Source organism: Cryptomeria japonica, chromosome 4, assembly GCF_030272615.1.
Source record: "Cryptomeria japonica chromosome 4, Sugi_1.0, whole genome shotgun sequence".
Taxonomy (NCBI): Eukaryota; Viridiplantae; Streptophyta; class Pinopsida; order Cupressales; family Cupressaceae; genus Cryptomeria; species Cryptomeria japonica.
Genome location: NC_081408.1, coordinates 25,522,509 through 25,545,279, shown reverse-complemented (window position 1 = coordinate 25,545,279; position 22,771 = coordinate 25,522,509). Strand labels below are relative to the sequence as shown.

The 22,771-nt window shown below is 32.7% G+C and overlaps 2 protein-coding genes across 2 annotated transcripts; both read right to left on the bottom strand.

Moving 5' to 3' along the window:
- Positions 1–7,209: 7,209 nt before the first annotated feature.
- On the bottom strand, positions 7,210–8,298 carry LOC131874860 (arogenate dehydratase 2-like). The gene has a single exon (XM_059218787.1). The coding sequence runs from the start codon at positions 8,296–8,298 to the stop codon at positions 7,210–7,212; it is 1,089 nt and encodes a 362-aa protein (XP_059074770.1).
- Positions 8,299–20,391: 12,093 nt separating this feature from the next.
- On the bottom strand, positions 20,392–21,694 carry LOC131874859 (arogenate dehydratase/prephenate dehydratase 2, chloroplastic-like). Its single transcript, XM_059218786.1, has 2 exons — positions 20,677–21,694; positions 20,392–20,516 (listed from the first exon to the last, which is right to left on the bottom strand). Exons 1-2 carry the CDS (start codon positions 21,692–21,694, stop codon positions 20,392–20,394), a joined length of 1,143 nt encoding a protein of 380 aa, XP_059074769.1.
- Between the last annotated feature and the right edge of the window lie 1,077 nt (positions 21,695–22,771).

Sequence of the window (22,771 nt, the reverse complement as noted above, 5' to 3'; positions counted from 1 at the left end):
GGATATAATTTTGTTACAATTTTATCCTCTTATATATTATGTTTTTGAGGGTTTGACTATATTTTTTTAAGAAAATTACTACCATGGTCATAGCATCCTTTCCATTAAAACAAAGAAAAAACCTACAAACATATCAGCAAAAGGAGAAAATTAGGACCCTAGTAGCCTCAATGATCTCCTAAGATATCTCCAACTATTTAGATGGGAACATCTCCCATTTACAATCATCATATATTCATAAGTTTCTAAGTTGTTGCTACTCAATCCATCCCTTGAGGTCATAATGGCGTTGACCATGTCCTTGATTTTGATTATCTCCTCAATCTCAAATGCATCTACAATCAGCCCTTGAAAGGCATTGGACTTCAACCTTCTCAATGCTTTCATAGTTGGCTCCCTTGGGTTTGGGGGCAACAATTCTATAGACTATCCTCTTTGTTGCTTCATGGTCTCCTATGTTCTTGCTATATTGTAGACATAATGCTCAAGTAGAGATTCATTATGAGAATGAGATCCATTAAGAAACTTGTCCCTAATTATCTTTCAGATTACATACTCCACCACATCGCCCTCTATCACAAACACCTTTTTAACTGCTCTTCTACTGACCCTTGATAACACTTGCATTTGCATTCAGGGATAGTGATACATTCTTCTACCATCTACTACTATTTCTTCTATGATGTTTCCTTCTAAGATATGCTCTAGCTTTATAATTAGAACCCCACTCATCTAGTGCTTTCACCACATCTTATCAATCTCGGCCACTTCAAAAACAATGTCATTGATTTCATCCTTATCATTCTGCTAGAGATCTATGAAATCTTACAATCTATCTTCTCCAAATCTCATTGCTAAGTTTAAGCCTTCCTAAGCCCTCTTATCATGGGACATTATTTAAACTTCACTCTCATCAATGGTATGATTATATAGAACTTTTAAATCTCCATATTTACCTCTATGTAGACATTATATTCACCCAAATCCTTTAGAATCTCATGGATTCCTTTCAACCACATTCCCAACTTCTAGTTTGGAGCATTGTCTATGATGATGGAATGGATGAAATTCAATGATTCACCTTCAATATCTAGATTGACTATTCTTTCTTTGTGCATAGTGTCAGTCAAGACAAAAGGGTGGCGTATTCTACATCATTATGTGTGCCATTAAGAAACTTGATAAACCCACCCCATACTAGTTTTCCAGCATCATTTCGGATCAAAAAACCTACTCTAAAAAGGCCCAAAATTCCCCACATACCTTTTGGTGGTATCAAATGTGGCTAATCTTTCGCTATTCAATCATCTCATGAAGTACATGTGTGTTGTTGCTTCTTTGCCACCTTAGTGTTTATGTGCTCACTAACTGCCACTTCAATTTTATTTGCGATTGATGTTAGGATATTATCTTTCTCATCAAATATATAATAGTTTCTCTCCTTCCAAAGTATCAATATCAATGTGAGTGAGATAGCATACAATAGCCCATTCTATATTGTTTCCTTTTGTAGTGTTGGAAAGCATGTGAATATTTCCTTCAATGTCATCAGCACAGACCCATAGTAGTTTAATTTCCTAATAAAGAAATTCCAACACTATTGGGCTATCTCACACTGGACAAATAAATTTTTTAAAGTTTCCTCATGTTTATAGCATATTGGGCATTTGAATGGGCCCTAAAAACCTAATTTGTACAGATAGTCCCCTTTTAATATCCAATTTTGTACTATCGTCCATGCAAAGGCACCTACCTTTGGAAGGATGTGTGAATCCTAGCATAGTTAAGTTTTCCATTCACATCATTCATATTCCCATCTCACCACTTTGTAGCCAAGCTTGGTGTTGTAGTTACCCATATTTGTTGCACACCAAAAATAATTATCATTCCCCCTAAGGATAACAATATGTCTTGTTACTAATTCATCATTTAATGTTCTCCTATAGTAAACATCCAACATATCTAGAGCTTTCCACTTGAAGATGGTTGCACAATTGTTACATTCAACCTCCATGTAATCCCAAACATTTTCCCCTATTATTGGCCAAAAGATCTCTCTCATCCTTTCCATTCCAAGAATACTAATTGGTGGTTTATATCCATTCCATGAATCCTTCTAGATCTTATCCTCGCTAATGCTCTTAATTCATTTAAAACATTTGTTGGAGAATATTTCAAAATATGCATGGAACATCTTCAATATGTCATAGACATTTGCACAATATATTATGTAATGGAGAAAAACATCACTCTAATGTTAGTGTAAAGGTTTAAAGAAAAGGCATACCAATCTTCATTGTTCTAGAAATGAATCACTATAAAAAGATCACCTCCAGAATTAATAATTGATTTCAACTCTAGACTCCATAAAACATGGGAAAGAACACCCACTTCAATGTGTTTGCAAGAACATATGGCATTTTCTTTTCACCTCATAGTCATGGCTTTAAACACATATATGTTTGTGATGATACAATAGGAGGTTAGAACCTTTAAATGGCATGTGAGTTAGTCGTCATATAAAAAATAACTTCCTAATCTACCAATGCTATGTTTCCTAAATTTCCACTTCTAGGAAAAGACTAAATACCTAGCCTAATAATTGTTAAAGAGAAGGGCTTTCTTAACCCCCGCCTAGGCTCAAGTCACACTTAATGCTTTGGTCTAACTTAACCTAGACATTAAAGGTTAAGTTCACCATTGAGAGTAGACAAATTTTTGTATCACCACACATGCATACATGAGGTGAGAGACTTCGTCATGTTGTCTCATTAGAGGTTAGATATATTCAACTTCTAGTTCAAGACTGAATATTTAGCTTAATCATTAGTTTACAAATTCACAAATGGGGAAGTTAGTCTCAATGTTCACTTCACAAACATGGATAAGGCTTAAGGATCACTATCTTGTTTTCTATCAATGGGGCAAATATTGTAGATAATTTAGCTAGTCTGGAGCACTTCTCTTTATTAGATTTATTTGGATACAATTATATTTAGGAAAAGGAAGAGGATTATAAAAAAAAGGAATTCATCACTATTAGTAAACAAATTTGTCTTTTTGAAATAATGGTGAGAATGACCCTTATGCCGAAAATGGAAGACAAGTAATTAACTAACAATTGGAGAAATCGCCTATGGGGTTAGCAATCTTCCTCTGAATTTTAGAAGTACAAATCTCTCTTACAATATAATTGGGTTTTCAAGGGTATGCTTTTAACTAGAAAGCGGGAAAGGCAAACTAATTTTTGCGCATAGCCATGACATGGATGCAATTATGGATTGGGAAATAAAGAGAAACAAAGACAAATGGTACAAAGACCATTTACTCAGTCCCCCACTACAAAATAACAAGATAAAGATTTAATATTTTCCCTTCCAGATATATGAATAACCAAAACGCAAAGATTTTATGACAAACATATGCATAATCAAATTGAACAAGAAAGACATCAAAGAACAACGAAAAAAACTCAAAGACAAATCTGCAGTCAAAGAGAATACACAGAAACACAAAGATTTAACATATATTTTTTCTTTTCTTCTGATACAAAAAAAAATGACTCAAAAACCATTCGCCCCTATACAATAATCATGTATGAAATAGAAAACACCATCTCTCTCCCCTTTACAAAGCTAAAATAAAATTGCCTTCTTTTGATCGATTCTCACTCATGTATGTGTCGCTGATCCAAATTGTGAATCCACAATCACATTTCATCAGGCCAATCGCAATTTCTTTTTGTTGTCAGAAATGTGGTGTGGTTTCGGAACCTCCATTGGGTGTCGATACTAGTTTTGGAACTGATAGAGAATACCGACAATGATTTTAAACTATTCTAAAATGTCGTTTAATGGTTCAAAATGATGTGTCGAGCTCTGACAAGGATTCTAAAACAAATGTTAGGGCCCAACATTCGATATTGAACTTTAAAACTTGGACGCTCCAAATAAAGACTTCGGAACACAGAGGAGACTATGGTTCCAACTTTGACACTTAAATTCGACGAGGAAAAAGACACTACAGCCTTAAAACGAAATGTCAGGGAGTGACTAGTAAAGTGGACATTTTGGACTCCGACAGGTGTTCTGGAACTCACTTAAAAGATCGACAAACTTACAGAGGCAAATCCAATGGCTTAAAAATTAACAAGGCAAAGCAAATTACAGACGAGGGTCGAAATTTAGGCAACAATCACCAAGTGGGGAACATTTTCATATGCCCAAATGCATTTTCATTTATCAAATATAGTTGCAATGTTTTAGAGGGCTATAAGCATTGCCTTCAATGGATTGATAAAAAAAATAATTTTAATATATATGTAATTGTAGGTTGAGTTGAAACCAACCATATGTCTATCCTAAATAATATATTGCTAGTTGTTTATCACTCAATCTAGTTTATTTTATGCATCATCTGTTTCCAAGTACTAAAAAATTAAACTAATGAGATTCTTAGGTCATTTCAATGGGTTTAGAAACCATATGTGTCTCTATATCATCTTCTTATAAAAACCTTAGGCTTGAAATACCCATCAGAATATTTTATATTAGATTGTAAAAATTAATAAATATTAGAGACATACAATAGATTGTACATGTAATTACTACTATGTAAATAAATACTTCATTCAAATATATGATCAAAATATATTTCTATTGCAAATGGTTATAAACTTTTTATATAACACTTATAAATATACTTTGAAATTATCCAATATCAAAAATACCCAAACACTAAAATCCATCTAAAATTTTAGTGTAGATACTACCTCAATGTGAAACCACCTTAAGGAAATCAATTGAATTTTATTCTTTAGTCTCCAAAATCTAATGGCATTTAATCCATTATTCACTCTAGAACTTCAGGTGTTCCATCTTTAGATCTAATAGCTAAACAACAATTGTTGAGCTAGGGATATCGTTTGATGAAAATGATAAAAGATGTTCTCAACAAATGAATGTCTTCTATATAGAGAGGTGAATTCCTATAGAGGTCTCTCATGTGCTAAGAAATGTTCAAAATTTTTCCATTATCTCACCATATTTAAATTTGGTTCCATTAATGGTGTTTCTAATAGGTCAAGGTGATTGGTGAAACTCCTTGTTAGAAGGGTGGGGCTCTAAGAAAGGAACCCCAAAGGAGAGATTCTTAGGAAATGTATACAAGGAGGTTGTAATGGTAATTGATATTGAGGAATGAGGGGTACTCAAAAATTATTTCCATTTGAAGTGCCTTGAAGGTCCATGGTTGAGGGTTTAGGGAGTAAACTGAAGATATGCCAAGGTGTGACAAATATAATACAACATGGTTTTGTTGATTCACATGTCAACATGACTAATACAATAGTGGTATATGAATTTAGAGGTTGAGATACACCACTGACACTTTCATATGAAAAATCCATCACAAAATCTTTTAAAGATTTGAACCATGATGTGTGGCCAAGGAAGTAAGAGTGAGGAAGCTAGAGTGTCAAGTGAACAAAGAGGTAAAGCCTGAAGGCCCATGAGAGAGATGTAAACAAGACTTGTGGGGTGTAGGGAATGAAGAAAAGGTATGTGAGTATAAGAAAGTATGAAATTTTACGCAAGGATAGAAAGTGATTCTGTATTACCCTCATATGTAGGACTAGAGGCATCACAAGTTCATCTTTCCATACATAACATATATTTGTTCGTAGTAATGCCACTTTCCAATACTTTGAAGGTAAAACATTATTTATAGGTAGAGAAGTATGACATACCACAAGAAAGCTCAAACCACCACCTCATGGTAATATTTCTTACGTGCTCCCTAATATGCTACTTTCACCAATTTTCCTTCATAAAAAGCCCTTGTTGACTAGGGTTTCACTCGTGATGGCAATGCTAACAAAAAGGCGGCACACCTTGCATAATAAATAATTACTTTAATGATGTAAAGTAAATATTTATTTATGGTGCATCTTTAGGAGACATATTTAACCACATTCAATCTATATTTGGGTCAACATATAAACCTATAACATTGGCTAGATGCTCTTTATGTGGGTTGAAGATGGAAAAACTATTTAATATTGAAAAACTTAGTTCAATTATATTTTGTTGTTAATGGTTTTGAAACACATTTTTTTCCTTACCACTTGGTTGTTTTGTGTGAGCTTGATGCTATAAAAGGAAACACATGTTTAGTCACTGAGGTTGGTTGATTTGAGAAGGTTGCCATTTATATTGAGATCTCTTGTTGATTGCATATCTAAAGCATGTCATGGTATATGTGGTTGCATGGTTACTAATAAATCTTGGACACATGAAGGATGCATTGGAGAGGTTTATGTTTAAAAAATATTCATGGTGACTCTATATGTGTATTGTAATATTTTTATTATCAAATAATACAACTGTGGACACTTTTGGAGGCTAATTTTTCCCTCTTGAATTCTTTTCTAAGGTATATATATCTTGTGTTATCTTTGGGTATGTCATTTTTTTTGTAAGCTTGTATGCGTGCTTTTCTCTCATGTGATTATGCAAAAAATTGCTTTGATCAATTTGAAAAAATTTCATAACAAGAAAATCATTATTATTTCTTGAAAGTTACTATTCATTGTAAATGCATTTTAAATGGTCTGCAAATCATTAATAACAATATCTCATCCTCAAATCTAATCTTTTCTTTAGTTGAAACTTTTTCATCTAATGACGATTCACAAATAATTGTGTGTATATATAAACCTAATGGCCCATTCCATTAATATGCATGTGTGCTATTTTTTATGAGTAAACTTTCTAAATTTGTTTATTTAGTAAACTCTACTAATGAGTGGCATAGAGAGGATTTGACATTTCAGCAACTAAATGGTGATGACCAAGAAGGAAGTAGGTTGAAAAGACCACACATCGGCATTGGTTATGTGTTCTATAACTATGAAAAAGTCAAGAAGTGTAGATTCATTCCCAACCATTTTGAATATCAAAACGCTATCATACTTCAATTGTGCCATCTAATAATCAAAACTAAAATTCAAACTATTTTTTAAAGTATAAATGAGGCGTGAAACCATTATTTAACATGAAAAAAAATATTCACAATTTTTCCCATAACGTACTCTACTCATGACTCATTTTTGAGGTTCCTTTGGCGAGATATATTCTTCAGAAACTTTTGTGCAGGAGATTTTTCCGATTATACAAATAGAAGAAGGACAGAAGACAGAAGAGACCTCCCCTATAAATCGCTGGCATAACTCCCCATAACTCTAACACGCCCTGCAATTTGTTCCAAATCAAAAAGAGCTCCTTCCATGGCGGGGTCTGAAACCGATCCCTCCAAATCCACCACAAAAACATACTCAAAATACTTGAAACCTCCCACGCCGTCTCTCATGGGCTTTTCCCTTCTCGGCCGGCTCTCGATCTTCACAACTCTCAACCCTCTCCTTTCAAAAATCTCCACAGCCTTCACCAGATGAGCAGTTTCTACAGAAAACGCCACTGTCGTCTTGGAAGTTGTACCGGAGGCTTCAGAAGCCACCGGTAAATGCTTAGCAAGAACAAGAAACCGCGTAAAATTATCGTCATCGTCCTGCATTGCCGGCTCCAAAACACGAAGCCCCAATTCTCGCCCAGCAACGCCGCTGCAAATGACTGCCACGTCACAACATTCCCTCTCAACAACCAATCGCGCCGCCTCGGCGGCACAATCGACGGCCTCAACGGTGGCGTTCAGACTCTGCAAGCGGCGGCGGCAGTGACTCAGCGCCTGCGGGTGGCCGAGAACCCGTCTCACCCCATTTATCCCATTTAACCCCAACAGACAATGATTAACTTTCAGAAGCACCTCCCCCGCGATGTGTATATTATGGTGGCGCAGCAGCAGATCGTAGTTTCTCCCCACGACGCCATCTAAAGAATTTTCCACTGCCACCACCGCTCTGTCGGCGGCGCCGCTTTCCAGAGCTTGGAAGGCTGACTCCATTGTTTCTGGGTAGGGAAGCGCATCGCACCGCTGGAAGGCTCGAACCGCCGCCTCATGGCAGTACGACCCACGCGCTCCCTGGTACGCTACTTTCACGGGTTTCCCTTCGTAAAAATCCCATTGCGTTTTGGGTTTTACCGGTAAAAGAAAATCATCATTTTTATTACTGCTTGAGAGTAGCCGGTCATTGTAAATGCGTTCCAGACGATCTAATACTGATCGCTCAAACTTCAGCTCATCTGAAAATCTGGGCTTTGCTTTAGCTGAAGCCTTTCCGTCTAAGGGAAGCTCGCAAGCAATCTTGTGTATATATGTCGTCCTGATCATGGTCAACGCCATTTGTATATATTTTATGTATATAGTTTATGGGCAGGTTTCTGAATTCGGGTGTTTGCAGAGATCTGATAAACTCTGCTGAGGAGTGGCATGGAGGATTTGGTATTTAAGCAACAATTGAGAGGGGAGTGGGTTGGGTGGGGAACACTAGGGGCTGTGAATAGTGAGAAAAGAATTGGTCAAGGAGTAGCGCAGATTCATTCAAAGCCTTTTTGAACAACTCCCGCGGTTTCACACCTCGTTTTTTCAAAACACTGCTTTTGTTGTTGGAGTTTAAAAGTCAAGTCTACCAATGAAGCGTAATTCAAAATATATATTATAAGAAATATTTACTAGCAATTGTACCTTGGGGTAAGAGGTGTGGAAAGTCAATTAGAGAAATTTTTGGTATATTTTTTGCATTCACTTGTTTAGTACATAAGATCAATTGGTAAATCATTTATAAATGATGTTTGTGCAAAATACGTTTCGATGGAGAAGTGGCAGCTTCAAATAAACTATGCATCCACTTATAGGTATCCAAATAAGATAAAAATAAAATCTTGAATCAGATAATTGGGTTTCATTACCAACAAAATAATGTTATGTTTTCTATAGGGAGAGGGAGAGGGAGAGGGAGGGAAGGAGTATAGAGAGGGAGTGTGTGTGTGTGTGTGTGTGTGGAGATGTAGACGAGATATATGGAAAGAAGGAGAGGAACAGAGGGGGATATATGTAGAGAGAGGGAGTAAAATAGATATAGGGAGAGAGATAGAGTGGATAAGGAAGATAGAGATAACGAGATATATATATATATATATATATATATATAGAGAGAGAGAGAGAGAGAGAGAGAGAGAGAGAGAGAGAGAGAGAGAGAGAGAGATAACGAGATATATATATATATATATATAGAGAGAGAGAGAGAGAGAGAGAGAGAGAGAGAGAGAGAGAGAGAGAGAGAGAGAGAGAGAGGAGGCAAGTGTAAGAGGTAAAAAATGTGATAGATACAAGTACTAGAGAGAGAGAGAGAGAGAGAGAGAGAGATTGATTATATGACTATAACAATAATTTGTTTTCTCGTGTTTTTTTTACTTTAGACTATCATCCAAAAATGTTTTTCCAAAATTTTCAATGACTAAAGGTTTTACTCATAAAGTATTTTTGGATGATAAATTTAATATTTATATAAGTTTAGCCTAAAAATTGAAGTGGGCCTTTAGATTTTCCATTTATTGATTTATTATAGATTTCTAGCTAAATAAAAAATATATAATAATATCAAGAATATTAGTATATAATAAAAATTAATTAAATATTATATTATATTTACATTATGTAAATTAATAAACTTAAATATAATTTATATTTTACATATAATTAAATTTATATTAAAATATTTAATAAAATTCTAAATTTTGTCATATTCTATTTAATAATATAATTATATTAAATATTTCATAAATAAAATACATATAACTAAATAACACATTATATATATTAGTTTCTAACGCTATATTTAAAATATTTATCGCTAACTCTTTTTCCACTCATATTATTATGAGAGTACATGGAATGCAAAATACAAGTTTAAAAAATCTCTTATTTTAATGCTTTTCAAGAAAGGGCTTTCACATAACTAGGTGAATATATTTTTGTGAGGCTTAGAATACAAAGGAACTCCATATTTAAAATAGATATGCAATTGCGATAGTAAAAATAAAATTTATCAAATCAAGAAAATAAGATAAAAGAAAAATAATATTTCAACATTCACGATCACTAGAACCTTCAAAAGTTTGAAAAATTCAACAGATAATTATTCTACAATCACAATTGTAGATGTCCTGATCATCTTGCACACTTTTGCATGAGGCTAAACCATTAGATATTGAAAGTTATTGAAATAGTTCATATAGGGTACACCTTCACATAATGAATTGAATTGAAGGAATCTATCATATCATTACTACAATTAAATATTTTAGGAAATAATAAATTTTAGCGTAAAATTATTTTAGATGTAATATCAAATTTAGTTTAATATTTTTTCAATGTATATTTGAGTTTCCAAGAATGATGTCTTTAGATTTTTAATTAAAATGAAGAAAATGAACAATTTAATTAAAGTCAATAGAAAAATAATTTTTAACTTTTAAGTCAGTAAAAAGGAGAGAAGACCCACAAAACAATATACGTGTCTCCAATCAATCAACAATTATGTAAATAAAAAACCAACTTATTAAAATAAAAATCATTATATATTAAACTATTGACTTATTATTATTTTTGTTCTTTTGACAGTTTAATGACTATTTTTCTCACATGTCAAAATAAGCAATGCCATAGGGGTCTATGGATTTGGAGGTAAAGTATTGGTCAAACCGAAATTGTAAATAAATACTTGAAGGCCTGTTTAAATTGCCTTTATTTCAATAAAAAAACATCATTGGACCAAATGGTTGGCATTGACTTAATGGTGATATATGCTACTTATCATATAGAAACCAAGACTCCATATGAAGTCATGTATTCTCAATTACCATCATATATTTAGATATCCATACCAGGCAACTCAAAGGTACTTATCCTAGGGTCCATTGTTCAAACATATAATACTATTCTTCACACCTTATGAGAACTTGTACCTAGCATAAAGCCACATGAAGTTTCATAAGTTGGTTAACACCTTTTAGAAAACACTTTTACTATTGGCAACATTGTTTTTTGTTTGACTTCAAGCATATAAGCAATTACCATTGAAGTTGAAGACTTGTCAACATGCCCAAAAGTTTTATGAAAATTAGATTTTTTTTACAGGTAGTTGGTGGTTTTATTGCATATACATTGGAGATTTCACACTCCACCAGGCTCCATTTAGTTTTCAAGTCTCCTATTTGAAGCAAGTTCTTTAGTTGATATATTCATGCAAAATCTGCATTATGTGAGTTAGATACTAAAGGATAATTTCTCTTAGCCCCTAAGTATATCCTTGATAGATCATCGTGCCACCTTTGCAACTCTAACATCACTAATGTCATTCTCTCATGACATGGGTAACAACTTGAATATGTAACATAGGAATCCCTCTAATAACTACAACACAAATTTTATCACCTCAAATGTTAATTCTAATTAAAAATGCATCATTAAGTATCATTGATGATGTATCATGGTAAACATGTTATGAATTTATTGAATGGACATTTATTTGAGCATCACAAAATAATTGTTTGAGCATTGTTATAACATAACATCTTAGGTTCATTATATGTTTATTTCATGTCTTCGATTTTTTTTTCAATGTTATAAATTCAACCTATTTAGACATTTGACCCTCACATCTAGCAAATTTGTAAAAAGTGTTTGTAAACACTACCAATCCTTACAACTATTCATATATTATAGATCAAGGAGAGTGAGTTTCAATAGATTATAAAATCCCATATCATTCTCATGAATTATAGTTTTGTTACTTGCATCCACAATCATAATATTAATCTCAAACAACATGAAAGTGAATTCTTAGAATAATAACACGTAATAAAAAATTCAGCATTGATAGGTGGACCCCTAACATTTAGACATACTTTTTTACATCAAAATCGAATCTACAATTTTATTCTAATATATTTCACATTTATTTATATTTATGACACCCCAATTTTTTAATTGGCTTAGACTCATTGCTTATTATTTACATTTATTTAATTAAATAAACTTAGTATTTAATTTCGATGTTACAATTCTTACAATTCATGCATACATGTTATTTCTTTCTTTATTTAGAAACCTCTTGTTGTTTAGTTAATATGTACTTTAAATTTATAGAATACTTTTTTTATATTGAATTATGGAAAAGAACTACATATTCAAACGGAAAAGCAACTCAAAATGAATACAGTCTGAAACAGCAAGAATCAGATAGTAACAAGACAGCTGAAAGCAGCTCAAAATAGAGACAACGTCAACAGTCTACTTTGAACAACGGATAAAAAAATCAATCTAAAATAGTAATAAGTAGTTCATACCAATACAGCTACAATCCACCACATTGTTTGCCACACCAACTCTTTTTTTAGGTTGATAAATGTGATAAATCAAGTTGGGGATGAAAGCAAGTTGAGAAGCGTCTAAAGTTCCATGCTCTGGTTTGGCATATGTTGCTTTCAATGTTTTGGTTCCAATGGATCTGCCTCTTAGCCTTTTGTTTTTTCTTGCTTTTACGTGGAAAAGAGGGAATAGAATACCTCTTATCCATCTATGTTATGATCAATAAGTTTGGTTATAGTCAATGAGTTTCTAGACATCATAGACTCAATCATCTGGTCAACTAATATCAATAATTAAATTATACAGTTTTAAAACATATAATTGGTTTATATAAAATGTGATGTCTTCATCTAGACATGATAGAATTTAATGATAAATAATAATACAATTAAAAATAGAATATATATATATATATAACCAAACAAAAAGAATAGAATAAATTCTTAATAATAATAATAAACAAGATTTAATATATAATTTATATTTACTAAATATTAATATTAGTTTCATATTTATCAAATAATAACAGAGAAAAAGGTATGAACAAGCATCATCTTGATAAGCAAATTGATCTACAATAAATTGCTATGTTAACCCATGAAGTAAACAGCCCGCAACCACATTGATGTTATCGCATGACCACCATCATAATTATCACTTATCAAGGATCGATTGTCCAAAGATGATTATATCAATCAAAGGAAAATAGCATCAAAAATAGGTGAATACATTATCGCTGCCCAAGGGAAGTCAAAATCAATTAATTAGCAAATAAAGTAAATAAATGATAATCGGCGATTATAAGGCGGCAATTAACATACATATGCGATTTAAGAGAAATAACAAATTAATTATGGAAAGGTGCGATATGAATAATAAGTCGATTAGTTTGAATGATGAAGAGAGGTGGTTAAGAGATGTAAATATTCAATTTTGCAAGATATATGTATGGTGGGAATCGATTCCATTTTACTGGGGGGAGATAGGCTGAACACATATGCTTAACATAGGAAGGCTAATAAGGTTTGAATGCAGAATTTAATAATAAGAGTAATATAGACTGCAACACGTATGACAGTAATTATTCATTTCTTATATAATGGTAGACCAGATCTGACGCAAGTCAGATCTGTCTGCCCTTACACCCCACTAAATATAATTATTGCTTGTAGGCAGTAATGCTATTATTAATTTTATATATACGATAATTAGAAAATATATAAATATTTGGTAATATAATTTAATTCCTTTATTTATATTCAATTCAAAGCTAGCCAACTAACACAGTGATTTCTTTATTCATTATAATATTTCTGTAGGTACAAATCTGAGGTAAGGATGAGGATAAATCTAAGTAGGATTGAAGACATAAATAAATTGCTGTAGAATACAACTATATAATTAATAGATAATACATTAGATGTATATCTTTGAGTAGCATTAAGTAATATTAGGATAATGGTTTCTCTCTCTATCCAGTGAGAGGAGCACTGGACTCGGTGGTAGTGGCAGCGAGGGGCTCTTGCGCTCAGTGAACCCATGAGTCAAGTAACCAAACACCGATTTCCTTACAGTCCTCTCATAGTAGTTAAGGTCAATTGGACTGTCTAAGTTAAACATGTTCAGGAGGCATAGGAGTTTCACCCATCTAGCAAGGGGGTTGAGAGTAACCATCCCTTGGATGCAGCAGGGTCACCATCCTAGGCTTTCTTCAGACCTATAGCGTGTTCTATCTTCTTCCTAATTTGCAATTCAATATAATAACGATGATTGATTCATGGATGTCATGTATGTAGGTTGTCTGGTATATATCTGTCTTACAGGTTAATTCTTCCTTCAGCCATCATCACAAGATATAAGGTACAATTCCTTTACCACTATGAATAAGTTTTCGCATTCTACAGTTAAATATGGTTATCACATGATTTAAATTAATGAGTTTTATTTATGATTGTTCCCATTGCTTAGAAACTAGTAATTTCTATGCCAGCACAAATCAGCACTTATGCCATAGGTATATATATGTGTGTGGACGTGTGTGCCACACACACATATATATATTTAGGATAGATCTGTCATATGCAGTATGTAACCAATCTCCCTGACAGAATTATAGTGTTATTATTATATTGTCTTATATATGTGTGTACATGTGTGTATCCACACACACATATATGTGTATATATGTGCAATATACTTGATCATGTAGAATCAATAATAGGAACAAAGAAGTATGTAAAGGCAGACATAAATTATAATTTAAATAATAATAGAAATGTAAATTGTTATGAAATTTTGGGTGTTAATGGATGACAATAATTTGGCTATGTGATGGAGACTAATGGGAAAAATCCCCTTAGCCTAATTCGAGATCATGATAATCCCTGGTAGGCAGTATATACTGAGTTCTCATATGCATATATATTAAAGGCTTGGGTGTAGGAAGCCTCACCCAAGACGAGACGGATCTTTCCGGACCTCTCTGGTAGACTTGGATGGTAAGATGTATCATCCAAGGTAGGAATTGATCATATGATGATCTTCCTTGGTAGGCTTGAATGTAAGATGCTACATCCAAGACGGGAATCAAATTATCCAGCGACTTCCCTAGTAAGGCTTGGAACCATAAATGATTCCAAGAAGATGGCCATTACAACCCACCTAAGGACATATCCCAATGCTTCACCCATATCCTTTTTTATTACTTAAGAATTAAGATTTGTTTAATTAAGTAATAGAAGTTTAATTGCAATTTAGATTAGTAAATATATATTTTGTTGCATTCTAACAGTCTATTTTGAAAGAAAGTGATCTATAACTAGTAGGGACATTACATAAAATGAGTAGATGTGAATGTAGGTTTTTCTAATGAAAAATGCCAGCCTTTTTTTTTGGATGTTCTTCTGTTTCAAATTTATAGACAATTGATTTTTTATTATTTTATATCACTATTCATAAGATGAAAAGGTAGGATTTTCTTTTCTTTTCTTATGTGAATAATTAAGAATTCTAATAGTTTTTTAAAATGTAAAAGTAGGTAATTTAGAAAAATAAAAATGTATGATAATGAAATTTATTTATATATGTTAATTTTCATTTAATTTTGAGTTTATTTTGATGTAATATTTTAATATAAGTACATATTTGTTTAAAATTTGGTTATTAGTTAATATATATTTCTCTTTCTTCCACATTTCTTTATACTTGTGTTTATATATTTGGGTATATCTCATCTTTTTTTTATACAATTTCTCATATATGTTATTATTAGCCAATTTTGTACCTACATTCACACCCATCTTTGGATATTCATTTATTTCTTTAAAACTACCACTTTTGTACCCTAGGTCAATCTCGTGCACCTTTTGATTAATCCCAAGTGGCTTAGGATTGATCCCAACATTGAAATTTTTTATGTAAAATATCCAAATTCCCACCCTTTTGTAACATTCATTATGAGCCAACTAGATACATACTTATACAACTTGATGTCATGTTTTGGTATTTAAAGACAATCACTTATGTAGTAATTCACATCGAATTATAAGGACAATTCATTATAAGAACATTTATATTTGGAGCTTAAAAATAACAAATCTCTTATAATCATGTAGGCCATCTACATGATTGCCAATGTTGTCTACAATTGATCACTTAGAACTATGAAATTGATCCATACAAGAGGTTGACATAATTGAACTTGAACCTAAAAATTAGCCAATCTCTTGAAAGCTATTTGTAATCATTATTATACAAATTTAGATATAGAATAGGTGAAGGTGAATAGATCTTGTAACTATGTTCTATAAAATCACTTATGGATCACATTTCATTCTCACATATTAGATCATTTGTACAATGCTTGAGGTCAATACTAAGGAACTCAAATTCAACCCATGGAGATTTTTAATAGTTGGCATATGCCTTAAAATTCATTAGACTATGAACATCAATTTTCAATACCTTGGTGACTAGATTATGCACAACATCAATATTAGTTCTTTAGTGTTCCCAAAGCTATCTGCCTCTATCCATTGCATTTAATTTTTATAAAAAAAAAATTCATTTGTTGACTCCATTTTAATTTGATATTGGTGATTATACTTTATATTTTATATTCATTTAATTAGCCTATAATTATATGAAAAATATTTTATTCCATGTCCATTTTTGTGAATCGTATGCTCTAAAATTACCCAAGGTTTTGAGTTCAATTTCGTTAGGAATTTTTAGAGAGAATTTCAAGTTATGATTTTATCCTCATATTTCATATCTTTTAGGGTTTGAATATATTTTGTTTGTGTATTTTTGTCATACTTTGAATAGGATTTGTTCCTACATAGTGATATCTCTCTAACATCTCAGCCTTTAAAGATAGTTCATCATATGCCCTTCCTAGGTCATCTACCTTAGTTTACATGTATTCATATGTATATATGAATTTGGTATAGTCCTATCCATTGTGAAATTTTATCCTTTTATCCATGTTTCTCCAATAATTTTTTTATACTATAGGTGAAGATAAAATTTTAATGGATTTATTTTTTATCAAGTATTATTTTTTCACTCCTACACTAAGTTGGTAGTGATCATTCTTTCCTCTTAGGAATAATCTCTTTAATTCTCCATAAGCCTTATAGTGATCGTACATTTCTATAAAATTTTGAATCTTATGAGTGTATTCCTAGCACATATATGTCATGCGTTAGTGATACACCTTCTCCCAATGTGCATAATATTATTATACCTTTTTATGATACTTCTCTTACATGTAACGGTGTCTCTATGTCCATAGATTAATTTAATTATAATAAATCAAATTATTTTATACATCATGGTGACATTTCTACATCTTATCCTAAGTGTATGGATACATATGTTAGGTTTTTACATAGTCACATTTTACAAGATGATATCTTAAATAAATGTAAACAACAATCATTTTAGAAAGAAATGAATTACTAAAATGAACATACATACAAAGATGACTTGATACTTCACTTTAATGACATTTTATTTATGGAGGATTACTACACATATAAAACATATATCTTTTCCTTTAGGTAGATGATTCAATTGATGCAATAAAAGTTGAGAAATAATCACTCATTGGTATATACATGTATTCATTACTAGTTTCTTATAACATTATTAAATCAATAACATACACTATGCAATAGTCCTACAAGGATTTATCAATCATAGACCTATATTAGTTTTAGCAAATATAATTTTAAAAAATGGGTTATGCATAAAGAAAAAAATTAAATCCAATTAAAAATTAATATAAGATTTAGAACAACTTTTCTTGATTTATAATGGTGTTCCTTGACATCATTCAATAATTAGAATAGCACCTACTACAACATAGATCCAAATATGGATGAAACACTAATGACCAAGAAAACATTAAAATTTATAAATAAAAAATTAGCTCTTTATTGTAGAGCTTATAGTCTTAAATAACTTTAGATATTTTAGACATACACTTCTACCTAGTAATCCACCATAATATCAAGAATTCTTCATATCAATCATACAATATTTTTCCCTTGGCATAAATTACATAAAGAAAAACAATTCTACTATAGCTCTTAGATGCAAACTAACATAGACCTTATACAAATTTTAACAAATGTGAAGTCATGGACTCCTTTAATACCCTAAAACTCTTAAAATATAATGTAGATAGGATCCATAACTAACATAGGAATTATCTTTTATATTGATTTAGAGAATGGATCTTAGAAAATTATTACATTTTTCATACAAATATAAGATTGAATTACACTTATAGATACTGGTAAAATAATTAAAAAATAGACTCAAATGAGCTCTCTCAAGCATGTGAATATAGACCAACTCGTATAATGATATCAAATTCCAATTGAAATGAATATACCAACATATGAGAGAAAATTTTCATATCAAGATCATAGAATGAGTCAATTAAGAACTATTAAACAACAAGACACATGGAACCATATAGAGAAAGGGAAGGCTTATTACAAGATTTTAACAAATAACTAGTTGGAACTAAAAATTGCTTCAACAATTGAGATTCACAATCAAATTTAACCATCAGAATATGAAGATATTATGCATATAGGAGAAGGCATATCAACAAACTTTGAAAACATATTGGTAAAATCATTAAAAAAATCATGAAATGTATGAATGAATGTGACCTAGATCAATAAGATATTTCTCAATTAATAAAATCTTTATATTTAGAGCACGACAACATGGAGTATCCTCAAAAATCCTATATATGAGATGTTGTAAGAGCTCTATAATTTAATTTCTACTTAAATTCATCCCCATTCAATTAAAATATGCAATTTGGCATGAACAAATTAAATTAGGTGGTTTCAAGGTCTAATTATGCATTAATGAAAATGATAGCTTATAGTCAAGTACACATTTGCAACATTTAAGGTTCTACTAACAAGTGAAGGGGAAGAATGCAAAAGAAATTATGTGGAAGTTGAGTAGGACTTATATTTAGTTGCACATCAAATTCCTTGAAAAGGGAAAATGGAGAAAATAAAAGGGATAAATGGAGAAGGAATTTGTAAGGAAAAGGTTTTCAATTGTCTATTTGTGGGAATTAAGGTTCTATTGATACTAAACTAGATGATGAAAGTGAAGCGAGTGATATCAAATTACAAATTGAATTCTTGCAAAGGAGAAAATGGAGGAAAGGGAAGAGATGGATAGAGAAGGGATTTGTGGGAATTTCAAGTGGGAGTAGATAAAAAAAAGTGTTGATAAGTGATGTTGGGATATATGTCACACGTCTAAATAGATATAGAAATATTGCAAAGGTGAAAGAGATTATGAAACAAGCATGGAATCATGGTGAAATAAACACATCCAAGGAGAGGTCAATTGGAGGAGGATGATGTTATCATGACATGTTAGGTTGGAGTGACACCACTAAGATGGGTTTTGCAAGAAAAACCATCCAAATTAGATGCAAGAAATAAGAGGTTAAGTAGATGTAGAAAGTATATAGAAAAAAGGGGAAAAAAGAAAAAGAGCTATTAGAAGGAGAAGAAAATCATAGTTCCTAGATTTAAATAAATAGATAGATGAATATACAATACAAGAATCACAATGAAACTCTTATGGAAATTTCAAATCAACTAGTCTTAGGCCTCATTTCATGTAAATGACAAAGATCAAACCATGTACCCGACATAAATGGTTTTGAAACACAAGGTTTTTCCTTAGTGCTCAGTTGTTTTATGTGAGCTTGATTCTATAAAATGAAACACATGTTTAGTCATCGGAGTTGTCTTATGACAAGTTTGTCATTTGTATTGAGATTTCTTATTGATTGCATATGTGAATCATAGCATGGTGTATGTGGTTGAATGGTTGCCCATTATGCTTGGACACATGGAGGATGAATTCAGGAAGGTTGATGTTTCAAAAATATTCATGGAGGCTCTATATGTGTATTGTAATATTTTTATTATTGAATAATACAAGCGTGGATGCTTTTGGAGGCTAATTTTTTCATGTTGAGTTTTTTTTCTAAGGTGTATCGTGTGTTATCTTTGGGCATGTCTTTTTTTTTTGCAATCTTGTATGCATGTTTCTCTTATGTGCTTATGTAAAAAATTCTTTCATCAACTTGGTAAATTTTCCTAACAAGAAAATCATTATTATTTCTTGAGAGTTACTATTCATTGTAAACGCATTTTAGGTAGTCTACCATTTATTGCTCATAACTTTATCTTATCATCACATCGAGGCTTTCCTTTAGTTGAAGCTTTTTTATCTAATGACGATTCATAAATAATTTTGTGTATATATAGACCTCATGGCGCATATAATTTATATGCATTGTGTGCTATTTTGTATGAGTAGCTTTATAAATTTGAGTATTTAATAAACTCTACTAATGAGTGACATGGAAGATTTGGCATTTAAGCAACTAAGTTGTTATGACGAAGAAGGAAGTAGGGTGGGATGACTACACATGGGCATATGATTATGTGTTCATTAATTATGAAAAGAACTAGTCAAGAAATGTAGATTCGTTCCAAGCCATTTTCAATAAATCTTGACGCTATCATACTTCAATTTTTTACATATTTTTATGGGCAGGGAAGCGCGTCGCCTCATGGCAGTACGACCTGCGTGCTCCCTGCTTTGCCTTCGTAAAAATCCCCGGCAGTCTAGGTTTTACGGGTAAATAAATAATGATCAAATTTGATCAATTGTTTATAGAAGAATATGATTAATCTTTAAACTAACATATAGACCTTTAGAAAAACTATTTTTTTATTTATTTACATTATTATTTTTTATTTATTTTATTTTCCAAATCAGAAAGACCTCCTTGCATTTCAGGATCTGCAACCGATCCTTCCAAATCCACCACAAAAACGTACTCAAAATACTTGAAACCTCCCACGCCGTCTCTCATCGGCTTTTCCCTTCTCGGCCGGCTCTCGATCTTCACAACTCTCAACCCTCTCCTTTCGAAAATCTCCACAGCCTTAAACAGACAAGCAGTTTCTACAGAAAACGCCACCGTTGTTTTGCAAGTTCTGCCGGTGGCTTCAGAAGCCACCTGTAAATGTTTAGCAAGAACAAGAAACCGCGTAAAGTTATCGTCATCATCCTGCATCGCCGGCTCCAAAACACGGAGCCCTAATTCCCGCCCAGCAACGCCGCTGCAAATAACTGCCACGTCACAACATTCTCTCTCGACCACTAAACGCGCCGCCTCGGGGGCACAATCGACGGCCTCAACGGTGGCGTTCAGAGTCTGCAACCGGCGGCGGCAGTGACTCAGCGCCTGCGGGTGGCCGAGAATCCGTCTTATGCCATTTATGCCATTTAGCCCCAATAGACAATGATTAACTTTCAGAATCACCTCCCCCACGATGTGTATATTCCGGTGGCGCAACAACAGATCGTAGTTTCTGCCTACGACACCGTCTAAAGAATTTTCCACCGCCACCACTGCTGTATCAGCAGCACCGCTTTCCAGAGCTTCGAAGGCCGAGTCCATATTTTCTGGGCAGGGAAGTGCCTCGCACCGCTTGAATGCTTCAACTGCCGCCTCATGGCTGTACGATCCGCGCGCTCCTTGGTACGCTACTTTCACTGGTTTGCCTTCGTAAAAATCCCCTGGCAATTTGGGTTTTACCGGTAATAGCAAATCATTAATGTTATTATTGCTCGAGAGTAACCGGTCATTATAAATTCGTTCCAGGCGATCTACTTCTGATCGCTGAAACTTCAGCTGGTCGCCAATTCTGGGCCTTGCTTTAGCTGAAGCCTTTCTGTCTAAGGGGCGCTCGCAAGCAATCTTGTGTATATATGTCGTCCTCATGGCCAACGCCATTTGTATATATTATATGTATATATCCGACGAGCAGCTTTCTGAATTTGGGTATTTGCAGAGATGTAATGAACTCTGTGGCAGGAATTGGCATTTAAGCAACTTAGTGACGACTGATAAAAGATCTGGTCAAGAAGTGGGGTGGATTAATTCAATAGAGAAAAATTAGGAGATTTATTAAACTATGATATTATTATTTTTAAATTATTTTTTCTATTTTCTTGGATATATATTATATAATAATCCAGCTTCTAAATCTGCTAATATCCGTTGTTATAAATGGGAAGCATGTCTTTAGCAAACGGAAAGCGCGTGTTAAAAGAACAGGGTCAACGGTCAAAGGATGAGGATGAGCATCTTCCTCTTGGCTTCTTTCCATTGGTGGAGAAAATACATAACCCTACTTACGTTATAATCAATCAAAATCGGTAATTTCCCGGGAGCGAAATAGTCGCCGAAATTGCGGGCTACAAGTAAGGAATTTTTAGTTAGCTAAGCGACTGTGACCATGAGCGTTACTACATTTTGAGGGAGGGGATAAGGGAGAGGTCGTCTTATAAAGAAATTGTAGGGATATATGATGGTAGTATTTTTGACAGGGGTAGGGAAGCAAAGAAATATTGATGTTGCTTAGAGAAGGGATGTAATGGAATCTTAATGATTTGGTAGCTCATTCAACCAATGATAGGGATTTGTTTTTCTTGGTTCAAATGTATAGGATGTATGAGTGTGTTGATGGGTTGATCTACATCATGTACAAAATATTGTAACTTTATTCATTTTAGTTAATATAGAGGGAGCTATTCCCATTAGTAACACACACCTTTTTCAAAAGACAAGAATATTTTTTTCAAAACAACCATTATTCTCATGGATTCAAGAAAAGGAAGAAATTTATACAAATAATTTGACTATATCTAAGACTTTTTCATCTTAGCCTAATTATTTCATGATGTATAAAAGGAAAATGGTGAAGAATGTGATTCCAAAACTATGATTATGGTCAATTCAAAAAGCCACAAGAGCCCCAATTTTGATGTTATAGTTTTAAGGTAGGAAAATGTAGATATCGATGTAAAA